We start from the raw sequence: 23,822 nt of genomic DNA, 5'->3' as shown, positions 1-23,822 counted from the left end.
CCTGCCTCATCTCTCTCTGTGTCTGAACTTGAATTTCTATGTCACGAGTCTCTGACTTTCTTTGTCTCTCATTCTCTGTGTCTCTATACTTTTCTGCCTGTCTCTGTGTCTCTCTCTCTTTCTCTGTGTCTGTCTGTCTGTCTCCTGTGTCTCCTTTGCTGTGTTTTCCCATCTCTCTGTTTCTCCATCTCTCTGTCTCTGTCTCTGTATCTATCCCTTAGCCCCACCTGCCTCCTTCTGTCACTCACTTCATCACTCTCGAGCCAGCTCTGTCCCACGGTGGGGCCTGGCACGCAGCCTGGGGCGCGAATGCCTGAATCAGCATTTCTTCCTATTCCAGAAGTTACGCCAGCACCGCAATGGGGCGGGGCCGGCTGTAGCCCTGGTCGGAGGGTTGCTTCCTCGTCCACACAGGTCCTGGCCAGCCTGGCCCACCTCTCTTCTCAGTGTGTGCTCTCTCTCGGGGGAGCATCAGGAGAAGAGGGGAATCTGTGTTTACACACACGTGTGCATGTCTTTGGGTGTGTGTCTGCATTTATTTCCAGGCACATTTGCAATGTGAATCTGTAGGTATTTGTGCAAACTCACCCATTCAATCATGCATCCATCTATCCAACTATCCACTAATTCATTCATCCATCCCCCCAACCATTCATCCTCCCTTCCATCTATCCGTCCATTCATCCATCCATCCATCCACCCAACCATTCATCCATCCATCCACCCACCTATCCATCCATCCATCCACTCACCCATCCATCCACTCATCCATCCATCCATCCATCCATCCATCCATCCACCCATCCATCCATCCATTCCTCTATTTGTCCATCCACTTGTTCATTCATTCATTCAACCAATCATTATTTATTGAATGCCTACTGTGTCCTAGGCACCATGTTGGGCAGCAGGAACCCAGCAGTAAACAAAACTAAGTTCTACCCCCATGGAGCTTATGTGCTCAGCAGTCCTCCTCAATGTGCGGAACTGCCTCCGCCACCAGGCCTTGCACAGGCTGTTCCTTCCCCTGGCTTATGCCTCCTCACCCCTCTGAGCTCAGCTCAAATGTCACTTGCTCAGGGAAGCCTTCTGTGACCTCCTTCTCCAACGCACAGCACCCTGGACTTTCCTTCATAGCGCCAATCCTTGTATGCGGTTATTTGATGACTATCTGTCTCCTCCACTAGCTCTTGAGCCGTCCCAAGGCTGGGAATTTTGTCAGCTTTGTTCCCAACTGAACCCTTGGTGCCGAGAACAGTGCCTGGCAGACAGGAGATGCTCAGTAAGTGTCTATCAAATGGCTGCATGGACTGACTTGAATGAACGTGGAGGACTCTCTGTCTCCTGGTTCCCTGTCCAGTGCTCCACACTCTTCTACACTCCCAGCAGCGACAACAGCCAAGGTCCTCAAACTTCCCAGCTGCAAACAAGGTAATGGCTGAGCACAAGGGGTCTAGATTCAGACCCACACGGCTTTGAATCTCAACTCTGACACTTCCCAGCTGTGTGACCTCAGGCAGGGCCCCTCTCCTCTCTGAGCCTCAATTTCCTCACTCATAAAATGCAGTCAAAGAGGACACAAGCAAATGCGTGAAATTACTAACTGTGACGACACTAAACACAAACCGTTTTTTCTAAACACCTCGCACGAATTGAATCCTCAAAATAACATGAAGTGGAATCTGGGGTTTTTAAAAAATCATCCTCCTTTACAGATGGGGAAACTGAGGCATTGAGAATATAAGTAATTCGGCCAAGGTCACACGCAATGAGAGAGCAGAGCTGGGATGTGAACTCTGGCACTCCACCCCCGAAGTCACACATACACACATGCCCGACGGGAACACTACAGCCGCTCCTCCGTGGCTGAGCGTCTCTGTGGGAACGTGCCGTGGGAATCTGGCAGGCCCATCTGTGTACACATCTCGGCGTGTGTGCTTTGCTGCCTTCTTCCTTCTGGGTGTCTCTCCCTGCCGAACGGGGCTGCCTGTGGACCCTGGGCAGCCCCCACACCCCGGGCCGGGTGTGAGGCTCTGGCTGCCAGGGTGGGTTTGGGGATGACTGGACCTGCGTGCAAACATCTGTGGGTGTGCCGCCCCCACAAGCTCCCCTGGGTGCAAGAGGAGGTCCCTCTGGGAGAATGCAGGAAGCACGGAGGATAGGATTCAGGGGGAACCCCGGAGGCATTTCTGGGGGCTTCTATCAAGCCACCCCTGCGGGCTGCCGCGGTGGCTATGGAGTGCCAGACCTTCCCCAAGGGATGGCCTCCATGAGCCTCAGTTGTCTCTTCTGTGAAAATGAGAGTAACATAATTGCACCCACCTCCCAGGGCCAGCGGGAAGATTAAATGGGAAAACGCTTTCAAAGAATTTAGTGCCCAGATCACAGTCGGTGACGATTATCATTGACTTCTATTAATACACCGGTAACTGTCACTTGCTGCTTTTGAGACATATTCATCAAGCACCTACTTGGTGCCAAGGCTTTCTCTCTATTGACTGGGTTTTCAAACCTCTGGATCCCTTTAGGAAACAGGTTTATTGTCTCTGTTTTGTAGATGAGGAGGCTCGAGCTCAGAGCACCGGGCGTGAGGTCACCCAGGCAGGAGCCGGGCGGGCAGGATTCAGACCCAGGTCCCTGCAGACCTCACGCGGGGCTGAGATCTCGGTACCGCTAACTCTGAGGCTCCGCCTCCCCTCGCACCGCCAGCCCCCGTGGCTCCTCCGATGGAAGGACGGGAAGTCCCGGGTCCCGCGGAGGAGGGGACCGGGGGTGGGGTGGGGGGATGGTGGCAGGACTCCTGGGTACCGAGGATGGAGGGGGCGGGGAGGGGTAGATTCCTGGATCTGAGAATGGAGGTGGGTGGGAGCTCAGTAGCCTGGGTCCTGGGAAAAGAGGTGACTAGGGTCCCGGACTTCTCCGTTTGAGAGAGGAGGGGCTGGGGGCCGGGACCCCTGGATCCCGGGGGAGCAGAGGGTCATGACCCCGGCTATCCGGATCCTCCACTGGAAGCGTGCTGGGTCTCTGACGCCTCGGTCCCGCGAAACCTTCCTCCTTCGTCGCTGCGGCCGCGCGATCTCGCCCTTCCAGCCGCAGGTTCGGAGGGAAGGAGGCGGGGGCGCCGGGGGAGGAGCCGCGGACCTGCGCCAGGGCCGGGGGGAGGAGCCGAGCGGGCACCGCGGCGGGCGCGCGGGGCTGCGGCGGCGGCGGCGGCGGCTCCGGGTGAGTCCGCTCCTCCCCTCCCCCGGCCACAGCCCCCGCCCCAGCCCCATCCTGGGGGGCGGCCCCTAGCGTGGGGGCGGCGGTAGGGGCAGAGGCATGCGGATCTCTGCGCCGGGAGTGGGAGTCTGCAGCTCTAGCTGGCTGCCCTTGGGGAGGGGCACCTGGCCCTGGAAGGGGGGTCCCGAAGCACCTGGGTGTCCCCCAACCTCGCCCGCAGATCCCCTGGGCGTGGGGATCGTTGACCCACTCCATGGCCCCTAAGGATTTAGGACTCTGCTACCTCTCGAGGTCCCAGACATCATTCCTGTCCCCTGCAGCGTCTTGGGACCCCGGCTTCTCATCACCCCCCCAACCTCCAAAAAATTCCCATCCTCTCTGCAGCGGGGAGAGGCATTAAGGACTTCAACTCCCAGCAGACTTTGCACCGCCGGGTCTATGAAGCCGCAGCACCGGGAGCGCAAGGCCTGCCGGGAATTGTAGTCCCTAAGCTCAACCGGAGCTGGGGGCCCCGAGGTGGGAGGGGGTGGCTGGACCTCCCGGGGGTCGCCTGGGGTCGAGCAGCTGGCCCGAGCAGGACAAGATGTGAGGCTCGGACTGAGCTTTTTCTCTCGGCCACGGCCCCCAGATCCAGCACCCCTTCTCATCACCTGGAGCCTGAGGACCAGTCCGCAGCCCCTTGTCCGCCCTACAACCCCCATGGGCTGCCGCCAGCCGCCGCCTCGGCTGCCATCCAGGACACGGCAGGGATAAGCGCGGGTGAGTCTGACCATGCCTGTCTCGGAGTCCCGGCCTTCTGCAGCGCCCCCACGACACCTGTCCATCCGCGAGCCCTAATTTCCCGCACTCTCCTTCCAGTCCGTCTCTGTGTCAGGCTCCAAACCATGTGTCGCTAATTCCCCTTCTCCTCACATCCACTTCTTTCTCCTGGTCCCCTCGCTTTTATGCACCCCCGTCCAACCTTCCTTCTGCACCCATGTCTGTCTGCCCAGCCCTCCCCTGTATCCTTTTGTGCCTCTGTGAACTCTGGCCATTACCTGTCTCGCTGTCCTTTATCTCTGCACCCCATCCATTCTCCTGGCTGCTATTTCTCTCTCAAAGATATTTCTGTGCACACTCTTGCCTGGCGCCAATCTCTGCCCCTCTGTCCGCCCATCTCTCACGCTCCCATGGATTGCACACCAGCCCGTTCTTTCTGGCTTGTTCATCCCAAGTCTGCACCCTTGACTTCTCCTCTGTCTGTTCATCTGTTCCTCACGCCTGGGCCCCAGTTTTCCCTCCCTGTTATCTCTGTCTCCTCTCCCCGCATCTCTCCCTCCCTCAACTTGGTCCTTATCTCTGCATCCTGCATCTCCATCCCTCCCCAGCCGCCACCACACGTAACCATCTCTTATCTCTCTTCCCCCATGCATCCCTCTCTCTTGGTCCTCTCCCTGTCTGCTCCCATCTGGCCTCCTTCCTGTTTCTTGGACCTACCAAGCCCTTCCCCAGTCTGGGCTGCTGGTCATGCTGTTCCTGCTATTTTTAATGCTTTTCCCTGCTCCAGCCCCACTGCCCGCAGCCCATGGCCGTCTCCATCTGGTCCTTCAGGTCTCAGAGAGCCCCCCGTAACTGCCCACCTCCCCATCCTTTTGCGCACATCCTCCAACCATTTCTTTCAGAGCACTTCTCACGGGCTGAGAGCATCTTGTTTGTGTGTGTTTGTTGACTTGTTTACTCTTGGCCTCCTCTCCTTGGATTATGACACCAGGAAGTGGGGGGACGCTGAGGGTTTGTCCCCTGCTGAATCTGCAGCAGCTGGCATAGTGCCTGGCGTGTAGTTGGCGCTCAATAAATATTTGTGGAATGCATGAATGATGAACGGCTGTCCCCTTGTCTGTCCATCCTTGAATTTTGTCCCTTCATCTGTGCACCGCCCCCCCAATCTTTGTCTCCTTGTCTGTCCATCCCTTTATCTGTGCATCCTGATCTCTACCTTGCCCGGCCTTCCCAATCTCGTCCTCCTTGTCCGTTTGTCCCAATTCTCTGTCTCGTCCACGCGCACCAATCTCTGTCCCTTTGGTTGTCCAACCCCTGTCACCCTCCTCTTGCCTGTCCACCCTGAATCTCAGTCCTTTGTCCTTCGGCCCCTAATTTCTTCTTCCTTGTCCATCCCTCCTTGCTCTCCTTGACCGTGTCCATCTACCCCCAATCTCGGTTCCCTCGCTTACCCTTCCTTTTCTCTCTTTCTCTTCCCACCCCTTATCTCCACAACCCTCTCCTCCATCCCCCTCCCCACCCCCGGCCCCTCCACAGCACGGGACCTGCCGGCCACCATGTCGGGAGACTATGAGGATGACCTCTGCCGGCGGGCGCTCATCCTGGTCTCGGACCTCTGTGCGCGGGTCCGAGATGCCGACACCAGTGACAGGTGCCAGGAGTTCAACGACCTGCGGATCCGAGGCTATCCCCGGGGCCCAGATGCAGGTCAGCACCCCCAGCCATGTCGACCAGCCCCCTGCCTCCACGACAGCCAGGATTTTCGGAGATTCAGGGCAGACCCGCTCAGCTTTCCGTTCCTTGTGGGGCCGGTCCCTCTTAGAGTCTTGCCTCCATCCTGCCTGCTGCTGGCTCCCTAAATTTCTGATCTAAGGAGAAGGCGCTATGTGGTCCATTTGACCCTTGACCTTTTGGGTTTGGCCCTGTGGGCCCCGCCCACCACTGCTGCCACAGTTCTTCCACGGATGTCTTTGTGCATCTTGCATAGTGCTTAAAAGCTCAGCTTCTCAAGTCAGACCGTCTGGCTTGTCTGGGTCCAAATCCCACCCCCCCACCCCCGCTCCCTAACTGGAAGATTTGAGGCGAGTGACTCTTCTGTGCCTCAGTTTCCTCCTCTGGAAAATCGGGATACTAAAAAGTGACTATCTCATGGGACTCCCGAAAGACTCGAATGAATACAACACAAGGGAAGTGCTTGGAACAAGTTGGGCACACAGTGGTCATTCCATAAATGTTGGGATGTACTTATTGAGCACCAACTGTGTACCAGGCAGGATGTGAGGTCCTTTGCATATCATTGACTACTAACAACCACCCTTTGTGGCCCATATAATCCCCATTTTCAATAAGGGAGAGAAGCTCAGAGGGGTGAAGTGACTGGCCCAAGGTCACCCAGCAGGGTGTGAAGAGCTGGGAAATAGGATCCATGCCCTTGACCCGATGAGGAAGCACGTGGCGGGTGGGTCACAATTGCTGAGCGCTGGGCCCGGGCTCGGCATCTCACGGGCAGGATGTCCAGGGGACAGGGATGAGGAATGAGGCCCAGAGGGCTGCATCAGCTTGCTCAGTCTCACAGCCTGTGGGCAGAAGAGCCAAATGCTGACCCCGGGAAGTCTAGAACATACTGCAATTCGGGGGTCCCCCAAGACCGCCCTCAGGCTCAGTGATTTCCCAGAAGGACTCACAGAACTCAGAAACGCTGTTATCCTCGTGGGTCCATTTTCTTACAGCAAAAGGATGGAGATTTAAAAATCAGCGAAGGGAAAAGATGCATAGGGTGGGGTCCAGGGGAGACTGGCTGTGCGCTTCCAGTTGTCTCCTCCTAATGGAGTCACACGGACAGTGCTTAATTCTTCCAGCAACAATGTGTGACAACTCATACAGGGTACTGTCCACCAGCAAAGCTCACCCGAGCCTCTGTGTCCAGGGTTTTTATTGCAGCTCGGTCGTGTAGACATGGCTGACCTCCCGTGTGGCTGACATGAGTCTCCAGCCCCTCCAGAGGTCAGGCTGATCCCGTGTGGCCCGGGCCCCGAGTAAATACAAATGTCTTCAGGCAGAACGTTCCAGGGGCTCAGAGGTTCCCTCCCAGGAGTTGAACAAGGGCCAAACCCTTCTTCGGGCAAGGTTAGCCTTTTACTGCATGACAACACTGCCTCCCCAAGCCCAGTGGCTCCCCCGTCCAGGCAGACAGGAATGAGAAACCTGTCTGAGTTAGAAGGTTGATGTTTTGACTCAGAGAGGCTCCGGGTCAGGCTGACGGTGGGGGAAAGCATCTGTGCGATTTTTCTCCCCTCTTCTCTGCCTTGTCCTCCCAAACGGGCCCCTTGTCTCAGTTCTCCTGTTCAGGAGGCTGCAAAGTCCTTGCTGTGGTTTCTAACAGGCCCCTTGCTCTGATTTCTGATTTCTGACTCCTCCTGGAGTGCTGTGTCGAGAAGGACTCTGAGGCTGTGTCTACGCTCAGTGGGAAATGTGTTGAGACCGTAATGAGGCACCAACTTAGGGGGGTGAGACACACGTGCCACGTATTCACCATCTCTGATCTAGCCCAACATCCTCGTTTTTACAAATGAGGAATCTGAGGCCCAGGAAGGGGGAGTGACTTATTTACAGTCACGTGCCAAACGAGTGGTGGAACTTGCCAGACGCTGGGTCTCCTGACACCTCAACCGCTTCCCTTCCCACCACGTCATATGTCGGAGCCAAATGAACCTCGGACAACATTTAGATCACCTCCTCATTTGACAGGTGATGAAACCAAGGGCCAGGATGGGAAAGTGATTTCTCTCTGAGCAGATGCTGGTCACTTCGAAAGGAACACCCTAAGGAGTGGTGGGGGAGGACTCAGTTCTGAGAGACTCTGAGGGTCCCCTCCTCCCTCTTCAAGCCTCAGTATCTTCATCTGTAAAATGGAGTAAATCATTTCTCGATTCCATAGTATCATGAGGGTTAATGCCATGGACCGCTGACTTAGATTCACCAGGCAATCCAGGACTGGAAGGCATCCCGTCTCCCCCAAGTGTCCCCTGAAGTGACAGGACTCAGCCATCCCGCTCAGCTGTCCTTGCTGCCGATGGCTCCGTTTCCCGCTCCCCCATCATGCACGATCTGCACAGAGCAGGAATCCCCACTGTGCTCTGCCTCGCTGAGACCCAGGAGTCCGTCCCCAAACAAATTCCCATTTCCTTGAAAAACCCTACTCCTGGTACTAATTACGGGATGAGCCAGAAACCTTCAGTCCCAGAACTGGACTGTCCTTGCATTTCTCTGGAAGACACGTCCACACCTGGGAGGCATTCATGATGTGTTAGCTGTGGTGTTGGATATGCAAGGCGGCAGCAATAAGATTTATTATTCTAATAATAATTCATGTTTGGGGCCGGCCAGGTGGCATAGTGGTTAAGTTTGCGCACTCCACTTCAATGGCCCAGGGTTCGCAGGTTCAGATCCTGGGCGTGGACCCAGCACCACTCATCAAGCCATGCTGTGGTGGTGTCCCACATACAAAATAGAGGAAGATTGGCATAGATGTTAGCTCAGGGCCAATCTTCCTCAGCAAAAGAAAAGAAAAGAAAATTCATGTTTGAACTATCAGTTATTGGGAAATAATGAGATGAGGTAGAATAATGCTGATAATGGTGGGCTCTGGAGACAGGCACCCCAGACTCAAACCCTGACCCCACTGCTTACAGGCTGTGGGACTCCACAGGCAACTTTGTGTCTACTGACCTCAGTTTCCTTTTGTGGAAAACAGTCATAATAATATTGCCAACCTCATAGGGTGCCTGTCAGGCGTGAGTAAGCTAATGCGGATGAAGCCCTTAGGCATCTGTAACATAGTAACCACTCGATAAGCCTTACATTCTGCAGCTACGCATGCCACCTACCTCCTGCCTTCCTTTAAACCGCTATAAGAGGCAGGACTGGTTTTTCTTATTTGGTAAATGGGTGAATGTAGGGCTCAGAGTGGTTAAGATATCTTCCCAAGGCCACACAGCAAGCTGGAATTGGAACCCTGAGCTGCCTAACTGTGGAGTGTGGTCTCCTTTCTCCTTGGTCATCTCTGAGCATTTTAGGGGACCTTGGTCCTATCGCAGAGGGGGTGTCCTCTTATAGAGAGGCAGTGTGGGGCTGGCAATTCAGGGAGTAAAATCTGACGACAGACTGCCAGTTCAAGTCCCAGATCTGTCATTTCCTACCCGTGCAACCTTATACAAGTCACTCAACCTCTCTGTGCCTCAGTTTCCTCATCTTTAAAATGGTTCTATAGAAATACTGAACTTAGAGTGTCGTAGAGTTTGATCTAAGTAATGTATGTACGGTGCTTAGGCCAATGTATGACAAATACTGAAGGTTAGCTCTTTGGGGACAGCAGTGGGAGGGTAAACTCTGACCCCACCCTGACCCCTGACCTATGTCCTTGCTCTCTCCAGACATCTCCGTGAGCCTGCTGTCGGTCATCGTGACGTTCTGTGGCATTGTCCTCCTGGGCGTCTCCCTCTTCGTGTCCTGGAAGTTGTGCTGGGTGCCCTGGCGAGACAAGGGTGGCTCGGCAGTGGGCGGTGGCCCCTTGCGCAAAGACCTAGGCCCTGGGGTCGGGCTGGCAGGCCTGGTAGGCGGCGGTGGGCACCACCTGGGGGCTGGCCTGGGTGGCCATCCTCTGCTGGGGGGCCCACACCATCATGCCCACACCGCCCACCATCCGCCCTTCGCTGAGCTGCTGGAGCCAGGCAGCCTAGGGGGCTCGGACACCCCTGAGCCCTCCTACTTGGACATGGACTCGTATCCAGAGGCTGCAGCCGCCGCCGTAGCTGCTGGGGTCAAACCGAGTCAGACATCTCCTGAGCTGCCCTCAGAGAGCGGAGCAGGCTCTGGGCTGCTCCTGCTGCCCCCCAGTGGTGGGGGCTTGCCCAGCGCCCAGTCGCATCAGCAGGTCACAAGCCTGGCGCCCACCACCAGGTGAGACAGGCTGCTGGGCTGGGGGTCCACTCTGAACTTCTGCTCCTCCTCTGTGTCTCTTTCCCATCTATGACTCTCCTGAGTCCTAGGGGAGGAGGGGCCTGGAGATCCAGAGCCCTGAGTCCTGGAGCAGGAAGGGGCTTGAGGAGTGGACTCCTGGATCCACAGGAAGGAAGAGGCTAGGGACAGGCCAGTGCTTCAGGAAAGGATGGGAGGGCTGGGAGAGTCCCGAGGAGTCGCCGATCCGGCTCTAGGAGGAGGCTGGGGACTTCCCGGAGGTGCAGGTGTCTCGGCCGAGACCTGCAGGGTGAGGAAGAGTGAGCCAGGCCAAGAGGTAGGGCTGTGAGCCGGGCATTCCGGGAGGAGGGACCAGCCTGTGCCGAGGGGAGAGAGGAGGGGTCACAGTGCCTGTGGGGACCGCCTGTGGTCACTAGGGCGGGAGAGAAAGTGTGAGAGAGCAAACTTGGGAGACGTGGCTGCGGGTATGCGTGGGGCCAGACCACACGGGGCCTTGAATGCCGGCCTGAGGGGCACTGGGGAGCCAGAGAGGGCTGTGAGCAGAGGAGGAGCAGGGCCAGTTCTGGGTGGAGAAAGACTTCTCTGGGGCCACACAGCAGACAGACGGGAGGACGGACTGGAAGAGAGGACAGGGCTGGACTGGGGTCATGGGGAGGGGGAGGGGAGACAGGTGGAGAGAGTCAGGGGGCAGGAGGGGTGGGAGGAGGTAAGGACAGCACCCAGGGCTCTGGCCTGGTGACTGGGTGCACGGTGGGGCTGTCAGAGGAGCTAGGAGGAGGAGTGGGTTTGAGGGAGACCCTGGGCTTATCTGAGTCTTTTGAGTGTGAGGGGCCTGGGGTGTCATCCAGGGGGAAACCGCCCCCCAGAGGGATTGTCTTGGGCCCCAGAGGCTCATGGGAGAAGTGGTTCTGGTCCGGGGGGCTGGCCAGGGCCCAGGGGCTCATGGGAGAAGTGGTTCTGGTCCGGGGGGCTGGCCAGGGCCCAGGGGCTCATGGGAGAAGTGGTTCTGGTCCAGGGGGCTGGCCAGGGCCCAGAGGCTCATGGAGAAGTGGTTCTGGGCCAGGGGGCTGGCCAGGGCGCAGAGGCTCATGGGAAATGTAGTTCGAGGTCCCTGGGGAGGGCTTCCGGAGGCTGATGGGCACACAGGTCTGAGTTCCCTCCTCCCCCATTATACAGATGAAGAGACTGAGGCTCAGAGGGTGTTAACGACCTGCTCAAAGTCACCCTGGGGGCAGGGAGTGGCCAGCGGACCCACAGCTGTAGGAGTCTGCCCCCTGCATCCGTTTCCACGGCTCGGTGCCTCCCACCTCCCCCAGCCCCGGGCCCGCCTCTCAGCACACCTGGGGCGGCCTTGTCCAGTGCTGACTGCTGAGCACTGCCCGTCGCTAGGGGCCCCATCCCATGGACTTCACCCCGGGTGGGAGGGTCCATGCAGGAGAGGACCGAGGAGCAGGGGCCACAGGGATGGGGAAATTCAGGAGACAGTGGGGAAAGGATTTGAGGGGAGAGGGGAGGCGAGGACGGCCGGGGGTCTGACCTGCAGATCTCGGCGGATCATGGGGAAGCGAGGCAAGGAGCGAGTTAGGGAGAGGGTGCTGAGGCCAGCGGGGAACGTGAGGGGTGTGCGGGGTCTGGTGGACGGCTGAGGCGGGGGCTGAACCAGGCTGGAGCTCGGGACACAGGTTTAGCAGACACCAGGCTGTTGACGGTCGTGGGAACCTGGGGCACAGAGGAGCTTGTCCAGGGAAAGCATGTGAGCGAGAGGGGGGAAGACGGCAAAGGTGGTTGAGGATGGAGCTTTGGGTTTCTAGAGAGTTCCACGAACACAGACAGCCAGAGAAGGAAGCTGAGAGAGAAAGGACAGGCCAGGAGGGGCGATGGTCAGGTGGGAGAGGATGAGGCTGAGGCTAAGACGGGTTGGGGAGATCTGGAAATGAGAGAAAGATTCAGGGGGTCTGGACTGTGTGGGGCCCCAAAGGTCCACGGAGAAGTTATCTGGGTCACCAGCTTGAGGTCCAACAGGAGGCCTGGAGACAGGTGCATATGCAGGTCTGGATTGGAGCTAGCTTAGAGAAGGGGATAACACTCCTGCCCAGTTCAGATGGGTAAACTGAGGCTCAGAGAGTGCAAGTGGCTTGCTCAAGGTCACAGGGAGCATAGGTGGGGATTTGGGGCCCCCTGGCTGTGGAGTTTGGGGAAAGGGCAAGAAGGAGGCTCCAGGTCTTCAGATGCAAAGATCAGCGCCACTGACCCCACCTTGGTCTTCCCTACCCCCTGCAGGTACCCGGCCCTGCCCCGGCCCCTCACCCAGCAGACCCTGACCCCCCAGCCCGACCTGGGCAGTGAGGAGCGGCCGCCCGCCCTCCCCTTGCCCCTGCCGGGGGGCGAGGAGAAAGCCAAGCTCATCGGGCAGATCAAGCCGGAGCTGTACCAGGGGACGGGGCCCGGCGGCCGGCGGGGCGGCGGGGGCCCGGGCTCCGGAGAGGCAGGCGCGGGGGCGCCGTGCGGCCGCATCAGCTTCGCCCTGCGGTACCTCTACGGCTCCGACCAGCTGGTGGTGCGCATCCTGCAGGCCCTGGACCTCCCGGCCAAGGACTCCAACGGCTTCTCGGACCCCTACGTCAAGATCTACCTGCTGCCCGACCGCAAGAAAAAGTTCCAGACCAAGGTCCCGAGCAGCGGATGGACATCCGGGGCCGAGGAGGGGTTGGGAGCCCAGACCCCCCGGGGTCTGAGGGAGGAGGGGCTGGAGCTGGACCCCTGGGTCTGAGGGAGGAGGGGCTGGGGCTGGACTCCCGGGTCTGAGGGAGGAAGGGCTGGGGGCCCGGACCCCCGGGTCTGAGGGAGGAGAGCTGGTGGGCATGGTGTCTGTCCCCTGCCCGCCGCAGGTGCACAGGAAGACGCTGAACCCCGTGTTCAACGAGACCTTTCAGTTCTCCGTGCCCCTGGCGGAGCTGGCCCAGCGCAAACTGCACTTCAGCGTCTATGACTTCGACCGCTTCTCACGGCACGACCTCATCGGCCAGGTGGTGCTGGACAACCTCCTGGAGCTGGCCGAGCAGCCCCCGGACCGTCCGCTGTGGAGGGACATCGTGGAGGGCAGTTCGGTGAGTGGCCCCTGCAGCCTCTTGGCCGGCCCCTCCGTGCACGGCCTCCTTGCCCTCTGACCTCATAACCCCCGACATATCGACCCTGACTTTTCTTTGGAAATTCATTTTATTGGGAAATTTGCAAACATACGAGCCAAGAATAATCTAGTGGAGCCCCCATGACCCCCTACTTTGTCAAATATTAACTCCTCACCTGGGCCCCGGATTTCCCAGCTTCTGACCCCCCTTGACCTCTGGTGGTAATAATCGAGAAGACTAATAGACACCCACGTGCCCCCCCCCCGCCAGTTCTATCAAACCTTCCAGCCGTCACCCCATGACTTCTGTCCTCCGACCCCAGACTCCTGACCCCCCCGACTTTCTGACCCCAGACTTCCTGGCTTTTGTTTTTCCGGCTTCCTGGCCCCTCCAACCTCCTGACTTTGCCATTCCCAGACTTCCTGAGTCCCCAACCGCTCTGATCCCTGAACATTTTAACATTTCAAACCCCGTAACTTCCAGACTTCCTGCTTTAAGCTAATCCCGTTTCTTCGTGGTCCCCGCGTCAATCCTGATTGACTGATCCCCCAGGCCTCAGACCTTCTGGGATCCCCGATATCAGGACACTCCCCATCCCCCCAGCATCCCGGGGTCCTCAACCCCGGGCACCCCCACTGGCCCACTTCCTCATTTCTTACAGCCCCCCTGGAACCTCATTTTTCTGGGCACCCAATCCCTCCCCAAGCTCGGCTCCTGGGTCCTTGTGGGGGTGTCCTGACTCCTACACCCCCAAACCTCAGACCCCCGATTTATCTGCCCCCTCAGTTCATCTCTGTAGGTTTCCCAGCATTCTGGGGTAGCTGGCGTTGCGGGGGGGGGTGAGCCCTGTTCTCATATCAGGAGAGGGCTGGCTTTGCCCACCTGATGGCCACGCTCAAGGTCCTCCCCTCTCTGAGCCTCAGTTTCCCCATATGACATAGTTGAACCGGGGACCACGGGCTCGTCCTACAGCCCCCTCCCTGGGTGCTCCTCAGCCTGCCCACTCAGTCCCCAAGCCCAGCCTTTGAGAACTGAGAGCCCCGTTTCAGGGTCCCCGTCCCCAGGGCCCCCGTCTGTCCCACCAACCCCCTGCTCCCAGCAGTCCCCCTGACAGTCCTCTCCCTGCACCCATCTTTGTCTCCTTGTGTCTGTCACTTCCCATTTTCTCTCCCCTCCGTATCACTCAGGGTCTGCCCTCATTTATTTATTCACTCCTTCCTTCCACAGCTGGGATTTCTTTTCAGGATCGGGCCCCGGGGACCCCAGACAGTCCTCGGGAGCTCCCGGGGTGGCTGCCACACAGTTTGTTGTCAGGGGTCAGCGTTCGGGGGACACGCAGGAGGGCTGTCTGCTCAGGGCTGCGGGGCATCTGGGAGCTTGTGGGAGGAGGTGACAGCTAAGCCGAGGCTTGATGACTGGGAGGAGACGGGAGGAAGGGCATTCTGAGCAGAGGGAACAGCCTGGGCAAAGGCCCTGAGGTGAGTGGGTGAGGAGTCCAGGGACCTGGGCCTCGGTCAGCGTGGTTGGGCGGCGAGGGGCCGAGATGGGGCTGAAGGACCCAGAGGGCAGGCAGGTCTGTGTGTGTCGGCGTGGGAGGGCCTGTCTCTCCTGGGGCCTCGTTCCGGGTCTTGGCATGTCTCCTGGCCCAAGACTGACCTCTCTGTGCGTCTCTTCCCGGTCTCTGTCCCTCTCTGAGTGGGTCTCCATCTCTGTTTCTCTCTCTCTCTGGGTCTACGCCCCACCCCTCTCATCCTGGGTCTGTCAGTCTCTCTGGGTCTCTGTCCCTCCCCCCAAGTCTCTGTCCCCCTCTCTGGATCTCTAGTCCTGCTCCTTGGGGACTCTGTCCTCTTCCTTCACAGGGCTCTGCCCCCTCCGGGGTCTCCGTCCTCCCTCTGGGTCTCTGTCCTCCCCCCAGGTCTCTGCCACTCTCTCTGGGTCTCTCTGTGCCCCCTCGGGGTCATCCTGCCTTTAGACCTCTGTGGCTCTGTCTGTCTCACTGTGTCTCCAGTGTTTGGGGCTCTGTCTCAGTCGATTTCTCACTGTGTCCGTCTCCCGCCCTCCCCCCCAACTTGTGCCTTTTCCCATCTTCCCTGCAGAACAAACAGGCTTTGACAGTGGCTGGCAGCTGGGGCCCGGGAGTTACCAGGTTTGGCCCAGAGTCAGGTTGTTAAGTGGATGGGAAACCTGAGCCCTGGGTGTCAGGAGCGGAGCTGGAGGCTGCAGACGGGAGGGAGAGTCAGGAGAGGCCGGGGAGACGGAGGCCGGCGTCACTGACCCCTGTCCCCACCCGCAGGAGAAGGCAGATCTCGGGGAGCTCAACTTCTCCCTCTGCTACCTCCCCACCGCCGGGCGCCTCACCGTCACCATCATCAAGGCCTCCAACCTCAAAGCCATGGACCTCACCGGCTTCTCGGGTGGGTGCTGGGGAGACGCCGGGATCCGAGGGAGGAGGGGCTAGGGCTGGACCCCCGGGTCTGAGGGAGGAGGGGCTGGGGCCTGGACTCGGTCTCAGGGAGCCCCCCCACGCCCCCCCCCAGACCCCTACGTGAAGGCCTCTCTGATCAGCGAGGGGCGGCGTCTGAAGAAGCGGAAAACTTCCATCAAGAAGAACACGCTGAACCCCACGTACAACGAGGCGCTCGTGTTCGACGTGGCCCCCGAGAGTGTGGAGAACGTGGGGCTCAGCATCGCGGTCGTGGACTACGACTGGTGAGGGGGCGCGGCCGGGGGCGGGGCGGGCCGGGCCTGTGCCCCCTCCCTCCCCCATGCTCACCGCCCCCCCATCCCCAGCATCGGACACAACGAAGTGATCGGCGTGTGCCGCGTGGGCCCCGACGCCGCCGACCCCCACGGCCGCGAGCACTGGGCCGAGATGCTGGCCAACCCCCGCAAGCCGGTGGAGCACTGGCACCAGCTGGTGGAGGTGAGTGGGGCGGCCTCTCAGGGCCCCTGGCCTGCCATTCACACGCTCACCTCGTCGCCCCTTCATTCATGCAAAGCGTCGCATCTTTACGGGCTGGGGAGTCAGACGGCCTCGGCTCGAATCCCTGCTCTGCCAACTTTAGCTGTGTGACACCGACCAAGTTACTTACCCTCTCTGTGCCTCAATTTCGTATACTGGGAAAAGGGACTATTAATAGCATCCACCACTTGGGTAGATATGAGGATTCAGTTGAGTTAATGCAGGGTGAAGTGTCTGCCTCCTACTAAGGGCTCAGCAAATGGTGGCTACTGTTATTATTTTCCGTGATGCCAAGTCCAAAATAAGGGGAGAAAACTGGGTGATAAGATGGAGCAGATTTTTTTAAGAAGCAGGCTGTGAAATTAGAGAATTGTGGTTCACTGGATGCAGATCAACTATTTTTTTTTAATGAAAAGGAAAATAAAGTCAAAACAGAAAATTTCACAGTGCAGCACCCGTTGTAAAGAGCATAGTGTCATTTTTTTTTTTCTTTTTGTTTTTGTCCTGTGGTTTGTGGTCCAAAAACTTTGTAAGTCTGGGAAGTAAAGGGAATCTGAATGGGGGGTGGGGTTGCTCTTTAGCTTAGGGGGTCAAGGAGGGCGTCTCGGAGGAGGTGACGTTTCTGCAGCAGCCTAGAAGTTGAGAAGGACTGGGATTAGGTGAAAGTTGGAAGGAGACGGTTGCAAGGAGAGTGCACTGCGCGTACCTTGCGGAGGCCGGTGCAGGCGGGTGAGGCTGGAGCGGAGAGGAAAGCGGGCAGATCACGTGAGGCCTTGTGGGTCACGCGAGAACCAGCTTGACGATTTTTCCACATTAAAACTCATTTAGGATCATCACGTGGTCAAGAGAAATTTCCAAACGTGGCCATTCTCTCATTTGAAACCAAGAAAAGCAAAGGAGTGGATTTTGAAAGTGTTATCGATAACTTTGCTGTCATTAAAGCCAAAAACAGTTAAATTATGCCAAATTCTGTTTAGGGTATACATAGAACATTTAAACTTACAATTATGTGAATTTCAATACTCTACCTCATCATTGGTTTCCATATTTTTTCAATTATCTTAACATGTCCGAAGAAAAATTAACCACAAAAAGTACATAAAAATCGAGATGCATATTTTTCCTTTTGTCTCGGGCTCCAATATGGCACGGGACTGGCCTTTGTGAAAAACTTATGTTTTGCTCATCATGGAATTTTTTTTGCCTTAATTTTAATTTTTAGAATATTGCATTACGATCGTCTTTATCTTGGCTGCTGAGTTTGGGTGCACCTTAAACTTTTTCTTTTTTCCTTTTTCTTTCTTTCTTTCTTTCTTTTTTTTTGAGGAAGATTGGCCCTGAGCTAACCTCTGCTGCCAATCCTCCTCTTTTTGCTGAGGAAGACTGGCCTTGAGCTAACATCCGTGCCCGTCTTCCTCAAGGATGCACCTTAAATTCTGCACCCGGGGTTCGTTTCTCGCTCGCCTCCCTCTGGTCCCGCCCGGTTTGGGACTTTTTTCCGGGGCAGGGGAGGGAATTCACTGGCTGAGCACGGAGCTCAGAGGTGAGTTTGAAGACTCTGACTCTACCGAGATGGGCAGAGGGCAGCGCCTCCCTCCTTCCATCGTCCACTCTTCTCTTAATTCGTTCATCCATTCATTGTGCAAACGCCGCGGGCACGTGCCCGTGTGCCACGCTCACGCCGGGCCATGCTTGGCCACAGAGAGAGGCTGCACCCTGGCTGAGCCTGGCCTTGACCCTGACTTTCAGCCATTAGTTCTATGTGGCCCAGAGGGTCTTTCTCCTCCCAGAGCTGCCCCTGCCCCTGCTCTGCTCGCAGCCCCTCTGTGGACCCCAGTGCCCCCAGGACAAAGTCTCAGCCCCTCTGAGGCCCTGCAGGGTCTGCCCGGCTCACCCCGGTGGCCTCATCTCTCCTCCCATTTCCAGTGACTTCTTTGTGCCTCAGTTTCCTCATCTGTAGAATAGGACTGTCATAGCGCTGGCCCCATCACTTCAAAGCCGAGTGGAAAAGAGCAAGGTCAATGCTGAAAACAGGATTGATGTCTTGTTGAGTCGGTTAGTAGTGACTGTTTTGCCTGTCCCCCACTCCTGAACCTTCTGGACTTCCCCCTTCAGGAAAAGACTCTGACCAGCTTCACAAAAGGCAGCAAAGGATTGTCGGAGAAAGAGAACTCAGAGTGAGGGGTAAGGAACCCAGGCCAGGGAGCGGGGGCTGGGGGCCTGGACCCTGGGTCTGAGGGAGGAGGGGCTGGGGCTGGACCCCTGGGTCTGAGGGAGGAGGGGCTGGGCCTGGACTCCTGGTCTGAGGGAGGAGGGGCTGGGCCTGGACCCCTGGGTCTGAGGGAGGAGGGGCTGGGCCTGGACTCCCGGGTCTGAGGGAGGAGGGGCATGAGACCATGATTCTTGTGTCCCTGGGTGGTGATGCAGCTACAGCAAGTCATGGGCCCGCCTTCGGCCATCGCTGACATCTCCTCCCTGCCCTGTCCCCCTGCAGGTCTGGCCTAGGCCCCGGGTCAGACCCGGCCCCCTCCGGCCCCCATCCCTTCCTGCCCGGACCGTGAATTCATCTCCTCGAAGCCATAACGTCCGAGCTGCGTGGTGCGGGGCAGCACTGGGCCTGCCCGTCCTTCTCGCCCTGGCGGCGTGAGGGTGGGCGGCAGGCGGGCCCAGCTCCCTGTTTCAGGATGGGGGGCATTCAGTCTCCACTGTGTCTGTCTTCCCTTCCCCGGGGCTCCCTTTCCAGGCGAGGGGCCATGCATGTCTGGGGGACCCCTGCCCCCCAAACCCTCCATCTGTCTGTCTGTCTCTTTGCTGTTTGTCCAAGACTTGGTGTCCTGACCCTTGTTCTCACCGCGGATGTCAATGGGCCAATCCTCCGTGTTCCCCCAGACACACACACACACCTGTGTCCACTCGTGTTCGCCACCCCCTGCGTCTGGCCAATCCCCCCACTGCTGCTGCTATCAACACCAGAATAAACACACACCGTGGGTCTCTCTCCAGCTGGGGCTCCTGTCCTCCCTGGGACCAGGAATCTGGGTTGGGACATACTGACTCTGCGTTCAGACAAATGTTTCATTCATGGGCTGAGTGATCTTGGACAGGTTAATTGGTCTCTCTGAGCCTTAGTTTCTAAGTGTTATATTGGCCAGGACCATTGTGATTATAGAACACAAAATGCAGCCCAAACCACCATAAGCCAGAAGCAGAATTGAAAGATTCTGTACACAGTGAGTCTGAGAGTACACAGGGACTTCAGGCATGGTTGGATCCTGGTGTTCAAGTGACTCTGCTTTGCTCTTTGTTGGTTTCATCCTCAGGCAATGGTGATAAGATGGCCGTTCGGAGCTCCAGGTTTATAATGCTGCATCTATTATGATGCCTTCAGCTGCATAAAACAGAATTCCCAACAGAAAGAAGTGAAATCATAGAAGTTTCTTTTGCCCGTATAACAAATCTGTCAAAGACACACAGTCTTGGGGTTGGTTCATCTGCTCGCCAGGCACTGGGTTGGCATCTCTGAGATTCGTTTTGCCTTCCTCTCATAAGTACAGACTGTCTGCGGCAGCACCAACGTCACGTTCTCACGTGGTGGCATCTAAAGCACGAAATGTGGACAGGAGCTTCCGTTTATGTGTTTGTCTTTTTCCTCCCCAGAAAAGTTCTCTGTATTTCTTATTTGCCAGAACTGGGTTCTGTGGCCACCTCGAGTTGCAAAGCAGTCTGGGAAATTGAGCATCTGTCGTTTCGAGTCGCCATCATGGGGTGCGGGCTTTGCTAGTGACAAAGCACGGAGAGGCCAGTGATTGATGGGTAGGAAATTAACAGGACCTGTTGCAACTGCAAGAAATTAACAGGACCTGTTGCAACTGTTGTGCTCGCCCTGAGAGCCGATCATTTCAGAGGGAAGAAAATCGGGATATTCTCTCTCCCTCTCTCTCTCTCTCTCTTCCTCCATAACATTCAGGAAAAGGATTCTGATTGGTCCTGCTCGGGCCCTGGGATGACCACCTCAGGCCAATCCTTGCGTCCAATTGGCAAGCTTGCTCTTGTGCCCGCCCCCTGCCGTCCCTGACACCTCTTCCCTGCTCATCTGGCGCAGGATTGGCCCCGTCTCCTCAGGACCTCGTCCCTTCTTGCCCAGCTGTGAATTCATCCCCCTGAAGTCCTAACGTTCTTTAGCAGAGAACGTAGGGGTCCCTTGATTGACAGCCCCAACAGAGTCACGTGGCAGTGGGCAGGGGACAGGCCGTCAAAGCAGTAGGTGTCCACTACCTTCCGCTCTTGGGTGCTTGGCATTAATTGACACCCACTTGCCTATAAACACCATTTCAAAAAATTCTACCGTGAAAAATGATACGATGACTGTGTTAGTTTGTGCCGGCTGCTGTAACAAATTACCACAAACTGGCTGGCTGAAAACAGCAGAAATTTATTCTCTCATAGTTCTGGACGCCAGAAATCTGAAGTCGAGGTGTCAACAGGGGTCTTTCTTTCTCAGGCGCTGGAAGAGAATCCACCCCACGCCTCTCTCCCAGCTCCTGGCGGCTGCCTGGCTCCTTGGCTTGTAGATGCACCCCTCCCGTCTCTGTCTCAGATCTCCGTCTGTCTTTTGCTCTCTTTACGTGCACGTAACACTGATTTTTTTAAATTGCACTCTAACGAGGAGTGCATTTATCTCTCGTTTCTCAAAGAGCGAGCAGCAGTTTTCAACGGCTAATAAATATCACGGTTATAAAGGTACAAGACCATTTGTAAAGTTCAGCTTAAAGGTAAACAGGGCAGCCTAACAGCATCCACCAGAATCGCAGGTTACTTTTAACCTAATAAATATCCTGGAAATCCCATAAGAAGATAGTCCATCATGGCAGAGAAACTTATCCTTTCAGTTATCGTCGTACTCTATGCAATCTTTGCAATCCCTGAGGATGCCACCGGCTTCAGCGAGAGTTTATCTGTCAAACAAGTGAACTTTGAAGTCAGACAGCCTAGATTCAAGTTCCTCCTCCCTGTGTATTAGCTCTGTGGCTTTGGGCAAAGTCTATAATTTCTCTATGCCCCGACTTCTGTAACTAAGATAGAGAAAGGAAAATGCTTCCCTCCTAAGAATGTCGTGCAGATTAGATGAAATAATGCACGAGAGGCTTGGCGCAGCATTTGGTACAGTGTAACACGACTCAAATGTTAGCTATCGATATGGATAGCAATGATGATTATAATTGTTAATAATTGTCGTATATTAGAATATATTTAGGCGTTAGGAATCTTCATAATCACTTTCATATTGACTGACATAATATAAAAGTATCAGCTATTCCAGAAGGGAGCACGATTTTTCAGAGCAGGGAAATTTAAGCAGGACAATGTTTTATCAGCAGTTTGCTTTGAAAAGACGTAAGTTAGTTACGATCATTTCTATGTGTCTTATTTTTTTTCTGCCTTTCTCATATAAGAACACCTGTCCTTGGACTTAGGGACCACTTTAAATCCAAGATGATCTGATCTGGAGATCCCTAACTTGGTTACATCTGGAAAGACTCTTTTTCCAAATAAGGTCACGTTCACAGGTTCTGTGGGGTTAGGACATGGACATATCTTTTGGGGGCCACCATTCAACCCACTGTAGCCACCTTGAAAAAAGGTTCATCAGTTTCTTATAAAGTTAAAGATAAACTTACCATGTGACTCAGCAACACCCCCTCCTAAGCATTTACCCACGGGAAATAAAAACCATGAACTTGAAAAGCCTCAAAATGAGTTTATTCAAGAATAGCCAAAAGAACTGCAATTCAAGACACGCATGCTGTGGTAAACCACAGGCAAATCCAGAGAACGAGGAGAGGAGCTGCTTTTATAGAGAAAAAGGGGGAGGGGAGGGGCTGTTCTAAAGGGAAGTCCATTGGGGGAAAGTAACAGTCCAGGGTGGCAACGGCTTCTCATTGGCTGAGCTGTGGCATTTCTCATTGGCTGAGCTGTGGTGTTTCTCATTGGCTGACCTGTGATATTTCTCATTGGCTGAGCTGCGGTGTTTCTCATTGGCTGAGCTGCAGCGTTTCTCATTGGCTGAGCTGTGGTGTTTCTCATTGGCTGAGCTGTGGCATTTCTCATTGGCTGAGCTGCAGTGTTTCTCATTGGCTGAGCTGCAGCGTTTCTCATTGGCTGAGCTGTGGTGTTTCTCATTGGCTGACCTGTGATATTTCTCATTGGCTGAGCTGCGGTGTTTCTCATTGGCTGAGCTGCAGCATTTCTCATTGGCTGAGCTGTGGTGTTTCTCATTGGCTGAGCTGCAGTGTTTCTCATTGGCTGGGCTGCAGTGTTTCTCATTGGCTGGGCTGTTGCTGGGTGGGGAGAGAAATCTTCTTTTAGTAGTAAAGTGTTTTTACTTCCTGTTGAAGATGCAGCTCTGTCTCTTCGTGTTTGATGTAATTGCTGATGTGTGATAGGGTGTGAGAGCTCCCCTTACAGGCCTTCCTGACTCCCAAGTTTCTTTTATTAATTTCTACAAAACATATGTCCATGCAAAGAGTCACAGCAACCTTGTTCATAACAGCCCCAACCCGGAATACTGGAAACAACTGAAATGTCCATCAACTGGAACAAACACAGCACAGTGTGTCCACAGGATGGAATACTACTCAGCAGTAAAAAGAACGGCCTACTGATACGTGTGGCACCACGGATAACTCTCAAAACAGCGTGTCTTGTGAAAGAAGCTGTAAGTGAACGTAAGTGAGGCCGTCTTGTTGCACTAAGTGGCCCCAACCCCTCCTCTGTGTGACTCCTCGCTACTCTGCACATACTCTAAAATAATTCACATGCTCTCCTGACTTATGGCCTCTGCTCACATACATACACCCTTATAGCTTGATAAATTAAAACTTTGTTCTGTGAGTTTCTCTCCAGGACGGACTGACCGTACTTGGGAGACACACCTACAAGATATTCATCATCACTGACAGAAGAAAAGAACGATGAAAGACCCTGGAGTCTGTCATGCCTGAAGGCCGACATTTCTAAACCCCCTCCTGACTGCCCATTTTCCCTAGATAACTACCTTAAGATTCTGTAATCCTTGAAGATGGGTTTTTTGAGACATTAGTGTGCCATCTTCCCGATTATGCTGGCTAATGGAATCAAAGCTTCGTTTCTCAGTCCCTAACTCGCTGTGATTAATTGGCTCAAATCACGGCAAGCAGAGCAAACCCATTGCTTGGCAACAAGGCCAGACACAAAAGAGTACAAATTGTATGACTCCATTTATGTGAAACTGTAGACAAGGGAGCACTCATCTATAGGGGTGGAAAACAGACCAGGGTTGCCTGGGGCCGAGGGAGTGGCGACGAGGGGTTGATCGTGCACAGGCACGAAGGAACCCTTTGGGATCATGAAACTGTTTATAGGTTGATTGTGGAGGTGGTCACACCCTGTACACACTTGTCAAAACTCATTGAAGAGTACGCTTAAAATTGGTGCACTTAAAATTATTTTAATTGTGGTAAAATACAGGTGGTGTTAAACACATTCACATTGTTGTGCAACCAATCTCTGGAACTCTTTTCATCTTGCAAAATGGAAACTTTAGGTCCATGAAACAGCTCCCCATTCCCCGCTCCTCTCAGCCCCTGACACCATCGTTCTATTTACTGTCCCCATGAATCTGACTATCTTAGGGACCTCATATAAGTAGAATTATACACTATTGTCCTTCAATCGTAACAAATGTACCACACGAATGCAAGCTACTAATAATAGGGGGATTGGGTGGGCATATTGGGGTG

General features: G+C 55.4%; 1 protein-coding gene across 3 annotated transcripts; it reads left to right on the top strand.

Annotated features, from left to right (window-relative positions):
• The first annotated feature begins 3,118 nt into the window (after positions 1-3,118).
• SYT3 (synaptotagmin 3) lies at positions 3,119-19,046 on the top strand. 3 transcript variants are annotated; one of them, XM_070223190.1, is made up of 12 exons: positions 3,162-3,222; positions 3,604-3,735; positions 3,848-3,978; positions 5,515-5,685; positions 9,411-9,936; positions 12,235-12,622; positions 12,843-13,061; positions 15,376-15,496; positions 15,620-15,791; positions 15,873-16,005; positions 18,160-18,228; positions 18,539-19,046. In XM_070223190.1, the coding sequence occupies exons 4-11, from the start codon at positions 5,535-5,537 to the stop codon at positions 18,223-18,225; spliced, it is 1,776 nt and encodes a 591-aa protein (XP_070079291.1). In that variant the 5' UTR covers positions 3,162-3,222; positions 3,604-3,735; positions 3,848-3,978; positions 5,515-5,534; the 3' UTR covers positions 18,226-18,228; positions 18,539-19,046. The 3 variants fall into 3 exon arrangements, with proteins under 3 accessions (XP_001500034.1, XP_070079291.1, XP_070079292.1); XM_001499984.6 differs by lacking the exon at positions 3,604-3,735 and having other exon boundaries at positions 3,119-3,222; XM_070223191.1 differs by lacking the exons at positions 3,162-3,222; positions 3,604-3,735; positions 3,848-3,978; positions 5,515-5,685 and adding an exon at positions 7,545-7,725.
• The last annotated feature ends 4,776 nt before the right edge of the window (positions 19,047-23,822 follow it).

This window comes from Equus caballus, chromosome 10 (genome assembly GCF_041296265.1).
Source record: "Equus caballus isolate H_3958 breed thoroughbred chromosome 10, TB-T2T, whole genome shotgun sequence".
Classification (NCBI taxonomy): Eukaryota; Metazoa; Chordata; class Mammalia; order Perissodactyla; family Equidae; genus Equus; species Equus caballus.
The sequence above is the reverse complement of the archived record's forward strand: the minus strand, read 5'-3'. Positions and strand labels throughout refer to the sequence as shown.